The sequence below is a fragment of the Mus musculus genome, chromosome X, assembly GCF_000001635.26.
Source record: "Mus musculus strain C57BL/6J chromosome X, GRCm38.p6 C57BL/6J".
Classification (NCBI taxonomy): Eukaryota; Metazoa; Chordata; class Mammalia; order Rodentia; family Muridae; genus Mus; species Mus musculus.
In genome coordinates this window covers 42,899,641-42,922,885 of record NC_000086.7, presented here as the reverse complement: position 1 = coordinate 42,922,885, position 23,245 = coordinate 42,899,641, and the positions used below count along the sequence as shown (strand labels likewise).

Sequence of the window (23,245 nt, the reverse complement as noted above, 5' to 3'; positions counted from 1 at the left end):
GGCGTGACTCTAACGAAGGAAGTGAAAGATCTGTATGATAAAAACTTCAAGTCCCTGAAGAAAGAAATTAAAGAAGATCTCAGAAGATGGAAAGATCTCCCATGCTCATGGATTGGCAGGACCAACATTGTAAAAATGGCTATCTTGCCAAAAGCAATCTACAGATTCAATGCAATCCCCATTAAAATTCCAACTCAATTCTTCAACGAATTAGAAGGAGCAATTTGCAAATTCATCTGGAATAACAAAAAACCGAGGATAGCAAAAACTCTTCTCAAGGATAAAAGAACCTCTGGTGGAATCACCATGCCTGACCTAAAGCTTTACTACAGAGCAATTGTGATAAAAACTGCATGGTACTGGTATAGAGACAGACAAGTGGACCAATGGAATAGAATTGAAGACCCAGAAATGAACCCACACACCTATGGTCACTTGATCTTCGACAAGGGAGCCAAAACCATCCAGTGGAAGAAAGACAGCATTTTCAACAATTGGTGCTGGCACAACTGGTTGTTATCATGTAGAAGAATGCGAATCGATCCATACTTATCTCCTTGTACTAAGGTCAAATCTAAGTGGATCAAGGAACTTCACATAAAACCAGAGACACTGAAACTTATAGAGGAGAAAGTGGGGAAAAGCCTTGAAGATATGGGCACAGGGGAAAAATTCCTGAACAGAACAGCAATGGCTTGTGCTGTAAGATCGAGAATTGACAAATGGGACCTAATGAAACTCCAAAGTTTCTGCAAGGCAAAAGACACTGTCTATAAGACAAAAAGACCACCAACAGACTGGGAAAGGATCTTTACCTATCCTAAATCAGATAGGGGACTAATATCCAACATATATAAAGAACTCAAGAAGGTGGACCTCAGAAAATCAAATAACCCCCTTAAAAAATGGGGCTCAGAACTGAACAAAGAATTCTCACCTGAGGAATACCGAATGGCAGAGAAGCAACTGAAAAAATGTTCAACATCCTTAATCATCAGGGAAATGCAAATCAAAACAACCCTGAGATTCCACCTCACACCAGTGAGAATGGCTAAGATCAAAAATTCAGGTGACAGCAGATGCTGGCGAGGATGTGGAGAAAGAGGAACACTCCTCCATTGTTGGTGGGATTGCAGGCTTGTACAACCACTCTGGAAATCAGTCTGGCGGTTCCTCAGAAAATTGGACATAGTACTACCGGAGGATCCAGCAATACCTCTCCTGGGCATATATCCAGAAGAAGCCCCAACTGGTAAGAAGGACACATGCTCCACTATGTTCATAGCAGCCTTATTTATAATAGCCAGAAACTGGAAAGAACCCAGATGCCCCTCAACAGAGGAATGGATACAGAAAATGTGGTACATCTACACAATGGAGTACTACTCAGCTATTAAAAAGAATGAATTTATGAAATTCCTAGCCAAATGGATGGACCTGGAGAGCATCATCCTGAGTGAGGTAACACAATCACAAAGGAACTCACACAATATGTACTCACTGATAAGTGGATACTAGCCCAAAACCTAGGATACCCACGATATAAGATACAATTTCCTAAACACATGAAACTCAAGAAAAATGAAGACTGAAGTGTGGACACTATGCCCCTCCTTAGAAGTGGGAACAAAACACCCATGGAAGGAGTTACAGAAACAAAGTTTGGAGCTGAGATGAAAGGATGGACCATGTAGAGACTGCCATATCCAGGGATCCACCCCATAATCAGCATCCAAACGCTGACACCATTGCATATACTAGCAAGATTTTATCGAAAGGACCCAGATGTAGCTGTCTCTTGTGAGACTATCCCGGGGCCTAGCAAACACAGAAGTGGATGCTCACAGTCAGCTAATGGATGGATCACAGGGCTCCCAATGGAGGAGCTAGAGAAAGTATCCAAGGAGCTAAAGGGATCTTCAACCCTATAGGTGGAAAAACATTATGAACTAACCAGTACCCCTGAGCTCTTGACTCTAGCTGCATATGTATCAAAAGATGGCCTAGTCGGCCATCACTGGAAAGAGAGGCCCATTGGACACGCAGACCTTGTGTGCCCCGGTACAGGGGAACGCCAGGGCCAAATGGGGGGAGTGGGTGGGTAGGGGAGTGGGGGTGGGTGGGTAAGGGGGACTTTTGGTATAGCATTGGAAATGTAAATGAGCTAAATACCTAATAAAAAATGGAAAAAAAAAAAAAAAAAAGAAAAGTGAACAATTTGTACCAGACTTGTAGACTAACTAGATGTGGTCTGGAAGAGGAAAGATACAACTCAAAGAAATATTTTAACTTTCCCCTTTTCTTGCTTTCACATTTGTTTTAATTAAAACTGTGTTAATGAAATCTCTTAAACTGGGTAATTTGTGAACAGCAGAAATGCATTACTCATAACTATGGAGCTTTGGAGATCTATGATCAAGGCAAAAAGGAGTGGTGTCTGGTGAGGATCTGTCCTTCATAGATGGCATATGTTGCTATGTCCTTCTCTAGGGGTAGTTGTTCACTTGACTCTTTTATGCATGGACATTAGTATTATTCATGACCTAACAATTTCCCAAATATTCTAACTCACTAGACATTAGAATTCAACATACAAATTAAAGAAGACTAACACATTTAGGCTATACCAAATTCCTACCACAGCTTTTTGTATGAAAACATCTTATCTGTATTTTTATAGCATGCTGTGGGAGTAGTGACACATATCATTTATTCCAGTCCTTGAGGGGCATAGGCAGGTAGATCTTTGTGAACTAGGGGATAACCTAGTCAACATAGCAAATTCCTGGCTACTGAAGAGATATTCAGACCCTAACAACCACCACACCAAATTTTGGCAGGGTACATAGAAAAATAGAATAACTGAGAGTAAACAAAAGAATATATGTAAAATCAGGAAGAGGGGTTAGTAGAAAAAAAGATAGTTTTATTCTGGAAATATTAGGACACCTGTATAAGTTATACAATTTTTCATGTAATTAATAATTGAAAATATTAATCTATATCCATAAGAAGAGAAAAAACTATACTGTCACTTTTTTCAGTGTCTGTGTGTATACGTGTGAATATATAGATTCAAGAGTATGCACATAATAGTGTGTGTGTGTGTGTGTGTGTGTGTGTGTGTGTGTGTGTATGTGTGTGTATGTATGTAAGTCAGAGGATGATTATAGGTTTGGGTCTTCATTTTTCACCTTATTTGAAACCATGTATTTTTGATGTTTGCTAATGTGTATGCCAAGTTGGCTGGCCCACAAACTTCCAGGGATTTTCTTGTCTCCACCTCCCAACTTGCTGTAATGTCAGTCATTGTTTATGTGGCTTCTTGATTTTGAACTCATCCATTCATCCTAGCAGAGCAAATGCTTTCTTACTGAGCCATCTCTCCATCTATCATTTTCTGAATGCTTATAATGGAGAAAACATTTTACCATATTTGTTTTAACTTGTGGTTTTAAAACCAATAGTCACAAAAGTTTAACAATATTCCTCTAGGTCACTAAGTAGTTTGCAGAGAATCTAGTTTAAACCTAAGTGTTTCTGGGCTAGGTGTTGTAATATATACCTATAATTTTAGAACCCAGAAAGTTGAGGCAGGACGATTTCCATGAGTTGAGGCCCACTTTATATAAATAATGAATGCCAAATCACTCCATGCTACATACAGACTGAGAACATCTTTGTCTCAATTTAAGAACACACGTAACAACCAGAAAAACCTACAACAACAAAATTTGGAGGTTAAAAAAAACAAACAAAATTTGTATATTGTCTGACTCTAGAGCTCACCTATGATAGGTACGGGAAAGTAAGAGTTTCACAGATAGACATGATGAGTTTCTGTGAATGATGTATGAAATCTTGGACATATTAAAATAGTTTAATGCAAGAGTGAGAAAACTAAATTTTCGAGAATACTGATATAAAAGTCTAAAGAAAAGGACAAAATTGCTGAAAAGGAATAGCCTAAAAGTATAGAAATGAAAGGAGAATTATTTCAAGGCAATGGTAATCACAATTTTCAATGTTAGAGATGAGTCAAATTAAATATGGATGAGAAGAGAGACCTTTGACTCTGACTGTTAAAAGTGTTATGCAGCCAGTTTTACTAAAATGGTGAGTAGGAAGCAGCACAGATTTGGATTAGAGGAAGCAGGACAATGGAGGCGTCTGAGAAACAGCCCACTGTTTTACACAAAGCTGAGTCAAGGTAAATCCCTCATATACATTGAAATGGGAAATAAAAGAATGACTTTCTATAATTATGTATTTGGTAGTCAGAATAATTATAGTATTGAGAGGTATAAGAGAGTAAGAATATGGGAAAAAGTACAGGTATGACCAAATGGTTGTAAAGGAAGGAGCACAATTCCACACAGCAGGTCAGTCTTCTAAACCTCTCACAAGGGTGATATGGTGATGATTCAGTTTGAGAATTCCTCCATTGCCCATCTGCAAAACGATTGCTTTTTTCAGTATCAAGGCAGAAGAAGGCATTAAAATCCCCCCGCCCTTACTAAAAATCTGCTGTCAAACTTAAATCATATATTCCCAAAGGCAAACAGCTACCTTGCCAAGTCATGATTATAAGACATATTTCTTTCCCCCATCTGACATACATACACAGAACTCTAGGCAGTCCCACATTACTGACAAAAATACTCAGTAGTGACATATGTACACCTCAGGGCTTACATTGATAAAACAGCTGCTAACTTATGACTACTTCTAATTCATCCATGGAATTATCAAATACAACATGATATTAGCCCCCTTAGAAAATTTAATTTCTTTTGGCATAAAATATTCACAATCTTCTGTTTCTCCTGAATTCAATTAAAATAATTGTCCTTCATGTGTGACAGTCCAATCGCTCAAATTTTGTCATCTACTGTAGTGAACTATGTCAAGAACCGAGGTAACTTTGTAGCAACACATTACTGGTTGCCTTTCAACAGCTAAATATTTTTAACAAAGTCAAAACCTTGGATTTTAAATAATGCATTGGATATATGTAAAAATGTGTGCATGTACATATAAACATACATGCATATATGTGTCCATAGGTTTTTATTCAAAATACTTTTACATGGCATCTTATCTCAGACTGTGCAACCCTGGCAGGGCAATATGATAGGAAGCAGTCCCAATTTAAATGCAAGTAACAGAATCTTGGGGAAATGTTATTAACAGAGTAAGAATTGAAACTTTACAAAATCAACACAATAATCTTTGCGTATGACCATGTCTCTGCTCTAAGAAGAACTCCAGATTATCCCATTTTGTCTATTTGTGAGTTGGTTTATGGTTCAGCTAATTTTCCCTGACTATGAATGTATGTTAGTTTGTATTCTATTAATATGAAAATCTTAATGAGGCTAAATGCTCAGAAAATGGCGGGCTTCTGGTTAATTGGATTTGGTGATTAGCTTAATGTTAAAAAGAACTTTTCAAAAAAAATTATCATTCTTATTGAAAATCACTCAAAAATGAATCAACATTTTAAAATCCAAATGATAATAAATTCAATCTTTCACAGTTATATAAGAATTGTCATTTTAGACATGAATTTTTATTATAAAGTGCTCTAAACTGGAAAGATGTTGGAGAGTGTGTAAAATATCTAATGGCCCGAAGATATTTGTTGCAAATTTTAATAGTCACCTGTGAGTAGTGGAAAGGCACAAGATTTGAAGTTAGAAATCTTGAGCCCAAGTCCAATTTTGCTGCTAAATAAGTATATGACATTGATTATTTTCTTTCTTCAACATAACATCATTTTCATCAACTGTCAGATGAGAGACTGAAGCAAAATGTTTAAGATCACTTATGGTTTGCAATTTCTGTCACTCTGTGGCTTATCTTTCTGTGACTTGCTCCTCCATTGGAAGAATTCTGATAATTTAAGCTTTCCAACAAGTTGAGTTATAATTAATTGCAAGTTGGTTAATTCTATGTGACATGCCTATATATGAGAAATAAATTTAACTCGGAACACTGAGATACCTTCAGAATTTCTATTATGTAAGGAGAAGTGAAGAAACTAAACATGCCAGCCTGTCAGAACAGAGTAGTAATGGCAGTCAAGTATACTTACGTCATGCTAGCCTAAGCAATGATCTCTTTGATACATTCTCTCTCTCTCTCTCTCTCTCTCTCTCTCTCTCTCTCTCTCTCTGTGTGTGTGTGTGTGTGTGTGTGAGAGAGAGAGAGAGAGAGAGAGAGAGAGAGAGAGAGTATTTTAAAACACAAACTTTTCATGGACATAGGATTTAAAGCACTTCATATAAAAATTTGTCACACATAGGGCCATACTTTGAAGCTAAAGTAGAATTTCAATCTCTTTCCTCATACTTTTATTTTTTGTCTAATTATAAAGGAAATAGAACAGTATGTCATGTAGTCTGAGTTACACTCACAACCCAACCAGCCATTTTTATGCTGCATCTTATGAATCTTTGATGGAAGTTCTTTTCCCAAATGTTGACAATTATGCATAGAGAAAAGAAGTATAGATTTCTCATTCTATTTATCATATAGGTCAAAACAGTGCATGGAATCATTGCACTCTTGACATTGACCTTCTGTTAGCTGTGCCCCTGTGTTGTATTGGAGGAGAAAATGTGAACCAATGCTTCTCTTTATGTTCTAACATTCATACAGAAGTATGGACAATTCAGAGGGAGGCCTGATTTTTCAAAAATTCTCCTGTGATTCAAGGGGGATTGTACTTACTGAGTTTTAAATCACAGCACAGAGCCTGATTTGGCTGTTTCATAGGTTTTCAAATTGTGGGGGAAGTTAATGTTTAAATTGATGTGATTATTATATATTTCACATATTTTAATCAGCAGTTAAGGATTTGGATTTATGCTTTGTGGCAAGTTCATGAAAGCTGCAATTTGAAAAGCAAATTTTTAAAATTGAAGTACCAAATGTCTTCAATTCTCCATAACTTACAAAGATTTCCTATGTTTGGTCAGCAAGGGTAAATATTTACGGCAATTATGAATGAGTTGTATATGATTGTATATGTGTTCTGGCCCTAAAGTTTGGGGCATTTGTTTGGATAATAGAGAAATCACAAGTGAAAATAGCCTCAAGTAGTAATAACTGTGAGCTTAGAGAAAAGGATAAAATCATAAATTTCCGACAGAAAAATATTTCCCTGGAAAAATTTCAAGAGTGGCTAGTTCCCTCTCATAGAGTTAGTGATACTGAAGACTGCATGTTCCCATTAAATGAATAGTTTTAGACCATGTTATTTCCAAACTGTCATTGACATTTCAAGGTGAACAAATCATTGATGTGTGCATCTTGAAGAGACAACTTGCCAGGATGTTTTGCAGCCTCTCCCACTGCATGTCAGTAACAAGAAACACCATCCCCCAGTTGTGGAAATATAAAATGTTCTTTAAACATTTCCATATGTTCCTTTCTATGACAAAATCAATCCACAGTTGAAAACACATCTAACTTCACCTAAGACAGAATTTTCTATGGTTGTTAGCCAGCCTATCTTCAGTATCTGGGAGGCAAAATCTGTCATTGTCTTCTCACTCTTTTTGTTTTATTTAAATTAACTTATTTTTTTACACTCCCTATTCCATTCCCCGCCCCCCATCCACCCTCCGACTGTTCCACATCCCACACCTCCTCCCCACCCCTGTCTCCATGTGGATGCTCTACCCCACCCCACCCCCCACACCTGACCTCTAATCTCCCTGGGCCTCCAGTCTCTTGAGGGTTAGGTGCATCATCTCTATATGAACACAGACCCAGAAGTCCTCTACTGTATGTGTGTTGGGGGCCTCATATCAGCTGGAGTATGCTGTCTGTTTTATGGTCCAGTGTTTGAGAGATCTCAGGGGTCCAGATTAATTGAAACTGCTGGTCCTCCTACAAGATTGCCCTTCTCCTCAGCTTCTTTCAGCCTTCCCTAATTCAACAACAGAGGTCAGCTGCTTCTGTCCATTGGTTGGGTGCAAATATCTGCATCTGACTCTTTCAGCTGCTTGTTGGGTCTTTTCGAGGACAGTCATGCAGGTCCTTTTTTGTGAGTGTTCCATAGCCTCAGTAATAGGCCTTGGGACCTCCCCTTAACCTGGATCCCACTTTGGGCCTGTGGCTGTACCTTCTTTTCCTCAGGCTCCTCTCCATTTTCATCCCTGCAGTTCTTTCAGAAAGGAACAATTCTGGTCAGAGTTTTGACTGTGGGATGGCAACCCCATCCCTCCCTTGATGTCCTGTCTGCCTGCTAGAGGTGGGCTCTATAAGTTCCTTCTCCCTACTGTCTGGCATTTCATCTGAGGTCCCTCCATTTGGGTTCTGAGAGTCTCTTACCTCCCAGATCTCTATTGCATTCTGGAGGGTTCCCCCCCCCCTGCTGCCTATTTCCTGAGGTTGCCTTTTCCCTTCTTTCTGCTGGCTTTCGGGGCTTCAGTCCTTTTCCCTCACTCAATACCAGATCAGGTTCCCCTCTCCCCACCACTCCCTGTCCTGTTCACTTTCCCTCCCAGGTTCCTCCCTCCTTCCCCACTTGTGATTGCATTCTTCTCCCTCCCAAGAGGAACTGAGGTGTCATTTGGGCACTTCAGCTTGTTGACCTTTTTGAGTTCTGTGGACTGTATCTTGGGTATTCTGTACTCTTTTTTGTGGCTAATATCCACTTATTAGTGAGTAAATACCACACATGTCTTTTGGGGTCTGAGTTACCTCACTCAGGATGATATTTTCTAGTTCCATTCATTTGCCTGTAAAACCCAGGATGTCCTTGTTCTTAATAGCTGAGTACTATTCCATTGTGTAAATGAACTACATTTTCTGTATCCATTCTTCTGTCGTGGGACATCTAGGTTGTTTTCAGCTTCTGGAACTATCACAGATAATGCCGCTATGAACATAGTGGAACACGTGCCCCTGTGGCATGGTAGGACATCTTTTGGATATCCTCCCAAGAGTGGTATAGCTGGGTCGAATGGCTGAGAAGCACCTAAAGACATGTTCAAAGTCCTTAGTGATGAGAGAAATGCAAATCAAAACCACCTTGAGATTCCATCTTACGTCAATCAGAATGTCCAAGATCAAAACTACAGGTGACAACACATGCTGAGAGGATATGGAGAAAGAGGAACACTCCTCCATTGCTGGTAGGATTGCAAACTGGTACAACTACTCTGGAAATTAATCTGGAGGTTCCTCATGAAATTGGAAATAGGTATTCTCACTCTTTACAGGAGCCTTCTTCTGTGTCTTAACCCCCCTTTTTTCTTCTCCATTTGAAAAGGTCACGTTGGAGGATTTAGATAGTCTCTAATCTATAGTTTGACTCACATTGGAGACCCCTTCAGCAACTTGGGTGCTTTCTCTAGCTTCTCCATTGGGGGCCCTGTGTTCCATCCTATAGATGACTGTGAGTATCCACTTCTGTATTTGCCAGGCACTGGCATAGCCTCATACGAGACAGTTATATCAGGGTCCCTTCAGCAAAAATCTTGCTGGCATATGCAATATTTATAATAGTCATACTTACTTTTCACCTTGTTTAGCTTTTAATATATTTGATTTTATATATATAAATGTTCTGCCTACATATGTGTATATGTGTACCACATGAATGCCTGGTACTAATGGAAGTCAGAAGAAGGCATTGGATGCCCTGAAATTAGAGTTACTAGCAGTTATAAGCCACCATGTAGGTACTGGGGACCAAACCCAGTCCTCTGCAAGAATAAGAGCCTGTAGTCACTGTGCAATCTCTCCAGCCCCTTAACATTAAGTTTTTGTAAAAATTAGATATACAAAGCATAAATATAACTTAAATAATGAGTCATTTACTAAAAAAGAGTATGATGAAGTTTATACACACTCATTTAATGTATTTGAGGGTCTACCAAAGCAATTTGATTAAATATTATAGAGTTTTCAGTATTTTTGTTTTCTGTCTATACCAGGACCACAGTCCCATTTTACCTTTAAGTTGCTTTATCAGAAATGTTTGGTTTATATGAAAATTCAGACATCCCTCACATTATAAATGGAAGCAGTACAACAACTTCACTTTTCTGATAGTTTTCAATATGTATAACCTTCTTAATATAATTTTCTGTTTTCATTAATTTTGATTTGATAGAAATATTTCCATTAAAAGATTCAGTTAGGTACTTTGCATATATATAAACATTCATCTTTGAAATTATAAATAACAGATTACCATGAGAATTAAGATTATAGCCGGGCAGTGGTGGTGCACGCCTTTAATCCCAGCACTTTGGAGGCAAAGGCAGGTGGATTTCTGAGTTAGAGGCCAGCCTGGTCTTCAGAGTGAGTTCCAGGACAGCCAGGGCTACACAGAGAAATCCTGTCTCAAAAAAACAAAAACAAAACAAACAAACAAACAAAAAAGAGTACACATGGGGGAACTCATGGCTCTAGCTGCATATGTAGCAGAGGATGGCCTAGTCAATCATCAATTGGAGAAGACCTTGGTCTTGTGAAGGCTCTAAGCCCCAGTATAGGGAAACCCATGGGCCAGGAAGCTGGAGTGGATGGGTTGGTGAGCAGGGGGAAGAGAAAGAGGAGGGGGTTTTCAGAGGAGAAACCAGGAAAGGGGATAGCATTTGAAATGTAAATAAAGAAAATAGCTAAAAAAAAAAAAAAAGATTACATTGTCTGACAAGGGTTGAGTAATGTACTAATCTATGGGTATAATAGTAGGTCATTGAAAGTTATGTTAATATTATGACCATTTAGCAGAGTAATAGTAGATTGTCTCATAGGGCTTATGAGCTGTGTTACTAGCACTGATAAGTCAGAATCTTTTTGCAGTAGATTGCATTTAACATTAAGACCCACAACTGGTGAAGATACAAAAATAAGAGACTATAGAATGATCAGCCCTAAATGAGACATCTCTAACACGTGGTGTCCTCCCAGAGTTCAGAGATCATTGCAGGAGAGGCAGTAGAAAGGTTGTAAGACCCAGAGGTAGTGAATGACTTCAAGGAAACAGTATTTGATGGTCACAGCAGGGAAGTTGCACATATAAAATCACAGCAGTTGTGACAGCATGCACAAGATGTGTACAATGTCAAGACAGAGAAAATCCCAGCATGGAGAGGGAAGGAGGACACAAAGTGCCACTCACAGCCAAGGAGCTCTTGGAAATTGATAGCTTCTGGGAGAAGAAGAATCATTTGATATAAATGATGTCTTACTCGGCCATCATGATAGAAGTGTCCTCCTGAAGTAGATGGGAACAATTCAGAGACTCAAAATTGTATAATTTTCAGAGAGTGATACCTTCGAACACTCGGTCCTAAATGGGATGCCTCTATCAAATCTCTCCCCTCATAGCTTAGGGAACTTAGCAGAAGAGGAGGCAGAAAGTCTGTAGGAGCCAGTAGGGATAGAGGACACCAAGGAAATCAGGCCCGAAGACACATCAGGGCTGATATATATATGAATTTACAGATACTGTGGCAGCATGTAAAATACCCACACAGATCAAAGCCAGAAGGGGTTCCAGCACTGAGAATGGAAAAAAAAACAATCCTCCATCACTAGCCCAGAAATGATCACCAGTTGACAATTGTGCCAAAATAAAAAACTACTTTTGTTCAACGGAGTCTCACAGAATATACAAACCACACTTAATGGCAGGCCTCATGGCAGCTGTAGATGGCAGACACAAAACAAACTCAGTGGTATCTTTAAGGGTTTATTTTTACTCATAATGATTTTTCTATGATTTTATTTTTAATTTTATAGGTCTTTTACTTATATAATGTGTGTGAGCGTGTGCATATGCATGCATGCACACATGTCTTTTTGTGTGTGTGTATGTGTATGTGTGTACATGTTTCTCAAACTTGTTCTTTAGATCTGATTATTCTCTTTGTTTTGTCTTATTTTGATATGTTTGGTTACTTCTTTGTTCTGTTTTCTAATGAGGGAGATAAAGAAAAGATGATTTTGAGTGGGTGGGGAAGTGAGGAAGCTCTGAGAGGATTTTGGAGGAGAAACAATGATAAATATATTGTATGCAAAATATATTTTAAATACAAATATTAAATAACTTAACTTGTGGTATGTTGGCCATGCTTCAGTGAAAGGTCACACATCCAAAAGCTTGTGAACAGTACAAAGTATACTATATTGGCTTAATCAAAAAGAAGAGACAAAGCAGAGTGAGTAGAGAACAGGACTTGGATAAGGGAGGCTGAAGGAAAGGAAGGTGAATATGAGCAGAATGTACTGTAAAAAAGTCTCAAAAATTAGCATTATGAGTTATAGTGAGAGCTAGTATACCCACAATCATTGAGTTTCATGAATCATGCATAAGTATCAAAATATTCACCGATCACCTATTTTTGTTGCATATGTTTTCAGATTGTAAGAATAGAGTACAATGTAAAACAGAGAAATACCTACTCTCATGTAAGTCATTTTGTAGTACTCAACCAAACTGAAGTTAATATTAAACTCAATAATTTACCAGTTGTGTGATCTTAGGAAATTTGCAAACTATCTGGTCTTTGGTCACCTCACCTACAAAATGTAGCTTTCATCTATATTATTGGAATATCATGAGAATATAATAAAAATATAAGGTAATTTACCCAAATATCTAGCATGTAATAAAATTTTCATTAATAATGTCCTTTGTCTTGCTATTGCTATTGAGTATTTAAAAATCACTAGCATTTTTATTGAAATAATCCTTCATTACCAAAATATCTCATAAAATTTGAGATATGAATGAACTTTTTCTTTTTTAATTCAGCTATCTTTCTATTTAATAACACACACACACACACACACACACACACACACAATTCAGGGCTGACCAGTTATACTTCTTTGGAGGTGGGAAGAAACTATTTCTCTTGTTTTCAGCCTTCCTTTGTTGTCTATAGTTCTTTGTCTAGAGTTTAGACCCTGTAAGATTTCCTCTGCAACTTTAGCATGCCTACTGATGCTGCCCTTGTTCAGGTCTTGTTTAGACAGTCATAGTTTTAATGTGTCAGAGGTACAGCTTCTCTGTGGTATCTGATAAACACGTGGAAAGCATTGTAAAAGGAGCAAAGGCATCCTGCAAACCAGTGTGTTAATGTTTTCTTATATACCTCTGACATAAGAGACCATAAAGCTGGAATATGTGTCCTGTGTTCAGCTGATATGTAATCAGGGAAATATTAACATTCAGGACAGATATTTCTTCTTACAGAAAAATTCATCTGAAAAAGACCATAATACTAATGAAGATCACAGAATATTGCCATTTGAGAATGGATTATTAGCTCAGATTTAAACTTCACAAAATTAAGAATTCTATAGGAATGCAGAAACATTGGTAAGAACTACTTAAAATTATAAATGACACAAGAACAGGAGTTTCTCAATATTTGGCAGGTGAAATTTGCAGGGGACATGTGAACAAAGGCTATCTGAATATTTGGAATTAAGAATAAGAAACAAAAATGAAATCCTCCTCGATGTAACTATTCATAGAGAAATAAAATTATTTACCCCACTTCATTTTCAAACTCATAACACTAATAAGGTCAAGAAAAAATATATAATTACCTTTCATGAGTATTTATTCTACGTTGGAGTAAGGGAAAACAGAGTACTGAGGTGGAAATACCTTTCCACAGTCAGTTCTAGATATTTTCTCAGCAGAGAAGAAAATGGGGCTGACTCAAAATATTGTTTTCTTTTCTTTTTTATATGTGTTTTTTGATCCATTAGATTGAATACATATTTCTCCAAAGACAGTTAACAAAAGCCCAAAATAAATGTGGAAATATGTACAATCACAAAAATGCAAGTAAAAACCGCATTAATAAGACTATAATCAAAACAGAAGCTCAAGGGCTGGAAAAATGGCTCAGTATTAAGAGCACTTGCTGCTCTTCCAGGGAACCAAACCCCACAGCAGGCAGCTCACACCTACCCATCTGTAACCCTAGTTCTAGGAGTTGAGAAGTGCTCTTTTGACCTCTGCAAGCACCAGACATATGCATGGTGCCTGTACACACATATAGCCAAAACAAACTCACACATAACGTAAAATAAGTAAACCTAAAAAAAAAACACAATAATAAACATTGAAAAGATAATAATAAACATGTGAAAAATTGAAAACTTTTTACAATGTTAGTGGTATTTAAAAATATAAGCTTCTATGGAAAAGTGACATTGAAGTGTCTCAGAAAAAAAAAAAGTAGTATATGATCCTATAATGCTTCCTTTAGGTGTGTATTCAAGTCAACTAAAACCAGACATCAAAGAGATGCTAGTTCCCTTGTTTTCAAAGAAGGATTTCCAAATAGCCAAGAGAGAAAAGTACCCTAAATATTGATAAGAGAGTGATCAGATAAAGAAAATGTGATTTATACATACAGAGGAATATTATTTGACCTTAAAAAGAAGGACATGCTGCCACGTGCTGTAAAATAAACGAATCTTAACGAAGTCATGCTGAGATGATTCAGTCATGAAAATATTAATACTGTATATTTTCTTAATGGTAAAGTAGTCAAAATCACAGAAATAAAAAGGGAATAATGGGTGCTGGGGAAAAGAGTTATTTAATTGGCAAATAATGTTTCAGATTTTAGAGGAAAGTGATTCTAGAAACTTCTCACAAAGTACTTAACACTACATAATTGGAAAAGTTTAAGATGGCAAATTTATGTCATATTATTTAGATATTTTATAACCAAACTACATTTAATAACTTTAAAAATAGGTAACTAAATCTCACTATCCCATCCAATTGTAATTTAGGTCTACTCATAATTTTTTTAAATCAACTTCACTTTCACTAGAAGCAAGGGGAACCTGTTTCTCTGGGAAAAAGAAATGATCCAAATGCTTATAGCTACAGTAATACAGGCTTTGATGTGTCTCATAAGAATGTTTACAAGATATAAAAGAGAAAAACTATTGATTCTTTATGTATCTGTTGTTTAAAAGCTGTAGATTTTTGCGTATTTCCTGTAGAATTTTAAGTGCGATATTAAATCACAGTATTTAATGCTAACAGATACCTTCAGAATTATGTAGTATAAGGGCTTAAAAGAGTTCATTTTCACCCTTTTATAGATGATTTTAAAATCCATACAGGAGCATTTATGATGCTCCCATTTACCTCTACTGGGTCTCATCAGTCCTGAAGATTTTTTTTTCCCAATTTCCTTATGTTCCAATTTCCTTTGGTAATATCTTACTTTCCTTTTTTAAATTTGAACTTGAATATTAAAACAGAGGCAAAAAGAAGCAGTACTTACACATAAACTCTTGAACTGCATTTTCATCATTTGCTCTGTGGCAGAAAAGAAACCCAATTGTATGAAATTGATAACAACATTTTAGTATATCCTCGGGACCTGAGGGGAAAAGCAATGTGTGTAGACAGATGATCTGATTTTATGAGCACATAGCTGAAGTCGAGCACTGTGCATTTGTCTTTATGCTCCTACTTTTTTTCAAGGACTATGAAAACACATTAGGTACCAGATTCACTTTCCACAATGACCTGCAAAGCTAATGACAGTACACACCATTTATATTGCTGTTTCTCAGGATACACATCACAGTATAGATTGCTTTTAGCATAGACACTTAGGCTGGGCTTGTTAATATGAAAACAAGAACCTTAGTATACAAACTTATTTTATTATCTACTCTCACTGAGGACTGTGATTTGGATTCCACTCAAACATGAATTAGTTTAAATGCTGCTCTGCTGTGACTGTTGAATTTATTCATTAAGATGTAATATTTTACTTATGAAACTGCATTTGGAAATTCTTTGGTGTACATCAGATGAAATTACAGTGCTCAGGGATATTGATTATTGCTTGTAATTGCCATAATAATAGCCAACAATTCTCTCTCTTTCTTCTACCTCTTAATGATATACCAAACTAAATCAATATCTAGCATATTGGGCCACTTACATTGTCTTCAAAATCCAATTGTTGTTCTTCATAAATATGCAAAAGATTGAAGAATTTTTATCTTCAAACATTAGGTAAAAAGGTCTCTACTCCTGGGTTTTCCCTTTAGCTCATAAAAGTACATCAGAAAGATGCTATATAGGATTAGTTATATGTCTGTGACACTTTATCACCTCAAAATACTCACAGGGTAGAGGTCAGAGGTTAGTAAGGCTGTATTGCTCATAAATTGCTAAATTTCTTACTCATTAGTAAATTTAATGACCAATGAGGAAAATTCTGACTGGAAGAGGTCTCTGAGCATTGAGGAAATCTGCATCTTTGAGTCTAAGTTTATTTAAATACCTAAAAGAAGTTCAATTACATGAAACCAAAACAATGGTATAGGTCACTTATCCAATAAAATATATTTTCTCTTATTGCTATTTATATACCATGTCTCCATTATTTCATTATTGAGATAAATTAGATGCCTTTTAGAAACAGCAAAACTTCTTTTATCTCCTGAAGGGTAGCTTGCCCTGGAATATTTGCCTATTCTCCCAAAATAATCAGTCTTTAAAAGAGGCTATAAGAACATATGGCATACAAAAGAGGGCTCAAGAGATGACTTAGAGAATAGAGTACTTGTCATGAAAGTAGAGCTACAAGAACTTGTATCATAAGTATCTTAGATGGACTTTCTACTGTTGTGCTAAAATACTATTATGAAGAAGCAACTTGGAGATAAGATGGTTTATTTCATTTTATACTTCTACCTCATAGTCCATTATTGAGAGAAGTCAGAGCAAGAACTGAGTCAGAAGCATAGATATTCCTTACTGGCTTGCTCACCACAGCTTGAACATCCTGCTTTCTTATACCTTCCAAGACCACCAGCCCAGGGTTGATACTGCCCAGAATGGTCTGGTAACTCCCATACCCATCATTAATTAAGAAACTTCTGTATAGACTTCCTTCTAGCCCAATCTTATGGAGGCATTTTCTTAATTGTGTTCCCCTCTTCTTAGATGACTCTATCTTGTATCATGGTGAAAAAAAAAACAAACAAAACAAAACAAAACAAAAAATAAAAACAGCAAAATTGACACCTGGTCAACTTGACACAGAAACATGCTGCTTATTAATCCATGGCCTTTCTTTCCTATTCATCTCTAAGATCTCATGTTAATATCAATATCAAAGTATAAATCATTCCAAAGCCCCACAGTCTTTTTTTTTCCATTTTTTATTAGGTATTTAACTCATTTACATTTCCAATGCTATACCAAAAGTCCCCCATATCCACCCACCCCCACTCCCCTGCCCACCCACTCCCCCTTTTTGGCCCTGGAATTCCCCTGTACTGGGGCATATAAAGTTTGCAAGTCCAATGGGCCTCTCTTTCCAGTGATGGCCGACTAGGCCATCTTTTGATATATATGCAGCTAGAGTCAAGAGCTCCGGGGTACTGGTTAGCTCATAATGTTGTTCCACCTATAGGGTTGCAGATCCCTTTAGCTCCTTGGCTACTTTCTCTAGCTCCTCCATTGGGAGCCCTATGATCCATCCATTAGCTGACTGTGAGCATCCACTTCTGTGTTTGCTGGGCCCCGGCATAGTCTCACAAGAGACAGCTACATCTGCGTCCTTTCAATAAAATCTTGCTAGTGTATGCAATGGTGTCAGCGTTTGGATGCTGATTATGGGGTGGATCCCTGGCTATGGCAGTCTCTACATGGTCCATCCTTTCATCTCAGCTCCAAACTCCGTCTCTGTAACTCCTTCCATGGGTGTTTTGTTCCCAAATCTAAGGAGGGAAAGCCCCACAGTCTTAAAAAAAAATTCAGTGTCTTTAAAATATTCAAATACTTTAAAATGTCCTGTCTCTCTAAAACCCCAAACATTCTCTACAAGTTCAAAGTCTCTCAAGTGTGAACTCCTGGAAAATCAAAATCCAAGTTACATACTTTCTTATTTCAGGAGGTGGGAGGTATTCACCACGGCAAAATCAAAGTCCAATAGTGTAAACTTCAGTGTCACATATCAGGAAATCATGGTCTTCTACGCCCCAAGAGGATTCATTTCTCCATTCCGCTGTTGGCAGCACACACAGCTTGTTGGAGGCTCAGGCCAGCTCCACTCCACACTGTCATTGGCAGTCATCCCATGATATTGACATATCTGATATGCTGGGGTCTTCATGAAAACTGAGACTTCACCTTCACCAATGGCCTCTCAGAGCCAAGCTCCAGCTGCTTTTCATGACCATTTCATGCCTTCAAAACCAGCACACTCTAGGAAGTGTACACAATACCTGGTTGAGTTGCCAGCACAGGACACAGCTTTGGCCAACTCTAGACTACAGCTACCATTTGCTGACCCTGGGGAAACACTTGCAGAGAAAATGGTGGTAGTCTCTTTTTTTTTCTAATTTTATTTTATTTTTATTAGGTATTTTCCTCGTTTACATTTTCAATGCTATCCCAAAAGTCCGCCATACCCACCCCCCCAATCCACTACCCACCCACTCCCCCGTTTTGGCCCTGGGGTTCCCCTGTACTGGGACATATACAGTTTGCAAGTCCAATGGGCCTCTCTTTGCAGTGATGGCCGACTAGGCCATCTTTTGATACATATGCAGCTAGAGTCAAGAGCTCCGGGGTATTGGTTAGTTCATAATGTTGTTCCACCTATAGGGTTGCAGTTCCCTTTAGCTCCTTGAGTAATTTCTCTAGCTCCTCCATTGGGGGCCGTGTGACCCATCCAATAGCTGACTGTGATCATCCACTTCTGTGTTTGCTAGACCCCGGCATAGTCTCACAAGAGACAGCTATATCTGGGTCCTTTCAGCAAAATCTTGCTAGTGTATGCAATGGTGTCAGCGTTTGGGAGCTGATTATGTGATGGATCCCTGCATATGGCAATCACTAGATGGTCCGTCCTTTCGTCACAGCTCCAAATTTTGTCTCTGTAACTCCTTCAATGGATGTTCTGTTCCCATTTCTAAGAAGGGGTAAAGTGTCCACACTTTGGTCTTCGTTCTTCTTGAATTTCATGTGTTTAGCAAATTGTATCTTATATCTTGGGTATCCTAAGTTTCTGAGCTAATATCCACTTATCAGTGAGTACATATTGTGCGAGTTCCTTTGTGTTTGGGTTACCTCACTCAGGATGATGCCCTCCAGGTGGTAGTCTCTTAATCGCAGCATTTTCTTATGACCCAGCTGCCAAGCATCAATTGTTCCTGCAAAACAAATTTTTCACTTTAGTAGTTATAGTCTCTTGTTAATCATAGCCAATTCTTCAGCTCCAGCAGACCAGAATCTCAGAGTATTATTAAAAATAGCACATTAAAGGTCCTGAAAGAATCTTTTCTTGCCTCTGAAACCCCATAAGACAGGCTTATGTTAGCGCATTGCTCAAAAGTCTTCCCTTCCAAGAACCCACAGTCAAGAATCTACTGAGCTCTGAGCATCCAATGTCTTTTCCAGCCTAAAGTTCAAATGCTACCACAATCCTCCTCAAAATGCATGACCATATCTGTCACGGCAATAATTCCCAGTCTGGTATGAATTTTTGTTGTAACTAGGATTTCTATTGCTGAGCTAAAACACCATGACCAAATGCAGCTTTGACCTTATACTCTTATCAGTGAGTGAGCTCAAAGTAAAATCTGAGGTAGAAACCAAAGTAGAATCCCTGAAGGAAAACAGTTACTACTTATTCCCCTTGTCTTGTTCATCATGCTTTCTTATACCATCTAGGACCACCAGTGCAGAGTAGATTAGGCACTTCCATATCCATCATCAATCAAAATATCCCACAGACTTGTCTACAGGCCAGTATGATGGAGGCAATTCCTTAACTGAGCCTCCCTCTTTCCAGATGATTTCAGTTTGGGTCAAGTTAACAAAAGAACCAAGCAGCACAAAGACATACAAAAGAAAATACATACATTGTGTAACACAGTTTGAACAGATAGTGTTTCTTTATTGAGTCAGCTAACATAGGTTATTAGACCATGATGCTTCTTTAACGAGGATTATTGTCACTGATAACATCAGACAATGGAAAATACTAAGTGGGGAATATCTGATACTAGTTTCATTCACAACATTAACTAGCTGTTACCTAAGTCACTTCAATTCTTTAGTTCCTAGTTATTGTCATTGAAAAATGAGGGCATTGGCTACTAGATGATTTATAAGGAAGTTCCTTCCCATTTTCTGAATCTATAGGTGCCATTCTCATATTCTTCTCACATTAAGCCAAAGGGAGAAGTAAATAAAGCTCCATTGAAAGTTTACAAAATGTGCTGCTTCTGACCTTTAAGAGACCAACATTAACCTCGTAATGTTTTTCAGGAGCTGCATAACCTAGTACACTTATTGTATGATAGAGGTGGCTCCAGGCTTCAAAATTGTACATCACCAATTATTGGTAATGGAACCATGGACCCAGTTTCTGCTTCCCTTTGTTTTGTTTTCTCATCTGCAAAAGGGATATAAACATTAGTAAGCTTGTTAGGAACATAAAGTGGTATAATACTTTATGTTAGTGTTATAAAAATAATCAGTTATCACTTGTACTCAATTTTTGTCATCTGTAGAGTAAGATAATAGTGCCAATCTCACACACATATAAATATCAAACTAATACATTTACAGAAACTAACTTGGGACCTGACCTCTTTAGATAAAGAGGAGACTAGAAAATTTACGTGTCTCTAGCTGCATATGTATCAGAAGATGGCCTAGTCGGCCATCAGTGGAAAGAGAGGCCCATTGGTCGTGCAAACTTTATATGCCCCAGTACAGGGGAACGCCAGTGCCTAGAAGCAGGAGTGGGTGGGTGGGGGAGTGGGTAGGGGAGCATGTGGGGGACTTTTGGGATAGCAATGGAAATGTAAATGAAGAAAATACCTAATTAAAATGAAACAAAATATATATAAAAAAAGAAAAAAACAAAAAACAAAAACTAGCCAGCACAGGTGGGTCATCTATATGTGGCTTACATCTGAATGGTTAGAAGGACAGTTCATTATGTTGAGGAATGAGTTTTGTAACATGCATGGTTTCTTCTTGGGACTGGCTATGTGTCATGACACGGGTCATAGCCTGGGGAAAAAAACAAAAAAGAAAATTTACCAAATACCAACCTTTTAATTTTAGCTATAAAGTTGACATGAGATCAAGAACATTTTTCATTAATAAAATATCCATACTTTCTAAAAGTAAATTACATTTTCTCTATGAATAGCATACCTTTTTATTTTAAAAAATGATATTTTACATTTTGAAGCCTGTCTTCTTTCCCTTAGTACTTTACGTAAATGCTTTTCTTAGTGAATAAATATGTTGGTAGCACAAGTTGTAATGCGGGTGAATCATGTGCTTTTAAAATTACGTAATGAAATACCAATTATTAGGGATATGAGTAGGTCATTTTGGCTATTATAAATATCACTTCAATGAATATGCTTTAAAATAAATTGTCATAAACATCATTTCATGAGAAAAAACTCCTACAAGCATAATTATTATGCAAGCAAATATATATATTTAAAATATCTTGGTATGGAATGTTAAATTGCCCTCTAGAAGGACACAAGACTCTCAATATCATCCAGAAACCCAGCTTTCTAGAAGAAAACAGTTAACCTACATGATACTCAAGCAAAATTCCCTATTGTCAACCTTTCTCATCAACCGGCATGTAGAGCACATGTTTCTTTGCCTTTCAATGTGGAGTCTAGAAATGAAACTTATGCATTTGGGCATATGTTGCAAGGTGATGTTGACTTATAACTTACTGAGAGGTTATGTAACTCAACAGCAGAATGTGCTTTGTTGAGCAGCGCATTTTACTGCCATAGAAGGCACCATAGAGTGCTTAAGACCCAGCACTGTGAAGCCTGGATACCCTCTATGCTGATTCTAGGTCTGTCACTTGGGTGGCAAGTGAAACAAGCTGCTTAATCTATGTTTGCCTTCTCATTCTTAAATATTCAATGAGGAGCATAACATAGCCTGCTTCACACGAATAAAAAAATGAATGCAAGCCAGGCGATGGTGGTGCACGCCTTTAATCCCAGCGCTTGGGAGGCAGAGGCAGGTGGATTTCTGAGTTCGAGGCCAGCCTGGTCTTCAGAGTGAGTTCCAGGACAGCCAGGGCTGCACCGAGAAACCCTGTCTCGAAAAACCAAAAAAAAAAAAAAAAATAATAATGAATGCAGTAATGAATACACACAATAGAACACATGGCACTTAGTATCTACTAAGGGTAAATTATGGGGACTAAATACATATATTTGTTTTTCTCAAGTCCTTACTTATGAATATATCACTATTCTTTATGAAGACCCAGTTATAATAATAATGAGCAACCTGTGATCATCCTATAAGAATATAATATAATAAAACCATTAGTCCACTTGTTTGAAGTTTCATACTAGGCATAATAAATGTATGGTGATAAAGTATACAGATGAATTTTTGTCTCTGGGAATGGAGGTAGAAATTTGCTTCAAAAAATAAGTGAGAATTACTGGAGTTATGAAACTGTTCTATATTTGGATAGGGGGTGTGCTGCATGAGTGATCACATTTATCAAATCTCAGCAAAGATAACACTGATATCTAGAATGTTCTAATTAGCAAAATGTGATGGTACAATTCAGTCAGCTCTTCAGAATCATGATTAATAAATGAGAAAAGCATTGCGAATATCAAATCTGGAAGAGCAACATTTACTTGTCAGCAAGAAAGGAAGGAAGGAAAGGAGGGAGTGAGGGGGACAGAGTGACACAGAAGATGAGGAGGAAGAGAAAGAAATGGCATAGATACCAAAGAAAATTCAGCTAACTCTGAATTACATGAAAATGTTGTCTCGCCCGTTTTTGGTCTCAAGAGTTTTGCCATAGCATGGTAGTTTGAAATCAGTAGTGTTCGTGGGATTGTAGCAATTTGCTCTGGTATTTATAGGAAAACTTTTCTGTTTCTCCCTATTAGGCATTTCCTGTTCAAACATGGATCTGGTTCTTCTGCTATCTTCAGTGCAGCCAGTCAGAACTACCCTCTGACATCTAATACTGTCTACTCACCACCACCCAGGCCGCTGCCTCGAAGCACCTTTTCCCGACCTGCCTTCACTTTTAACAAACCATACAGATGCTGCAATTGGAAGTGCACAGCCTTGAGCGCCACTGCAATCACAGTGACTTTGGCCTTGTTACTAGCCTATGTAATTGGTAAGCCCTTTATTCTATGTGTCAGCTTTCTTTTTTAACCTGCCTGT

General features: G+C 37.7%; 1 protein-coding gene across 8 annotated transcripts in view; it reads left to right on the top strand.

The window, feature by feature from the left end:
* The window catches only part of Tenm1 (teneurin transmembrane protein 1), a 901,303-nt gene that overhangs the window by 506,283 nt on the left and 371,775 nt on the right, over window positions 1–23,245 (top strand). For all 8 annotated transcript variants that reach the window (XM_011251006.3, XM_006541491.4, XM_006541492.4 and 5 more), the window contains one exon: window positions 22,960–23,198. In XM_011251006.3, coding sequence (XP_011249308.1) covers window positions 22,960–23,198 — 239 coding nt within the window. The remainder of the gene's footprint in view (window positions 1–22,959; window positions 23,199–23,245) is intronic.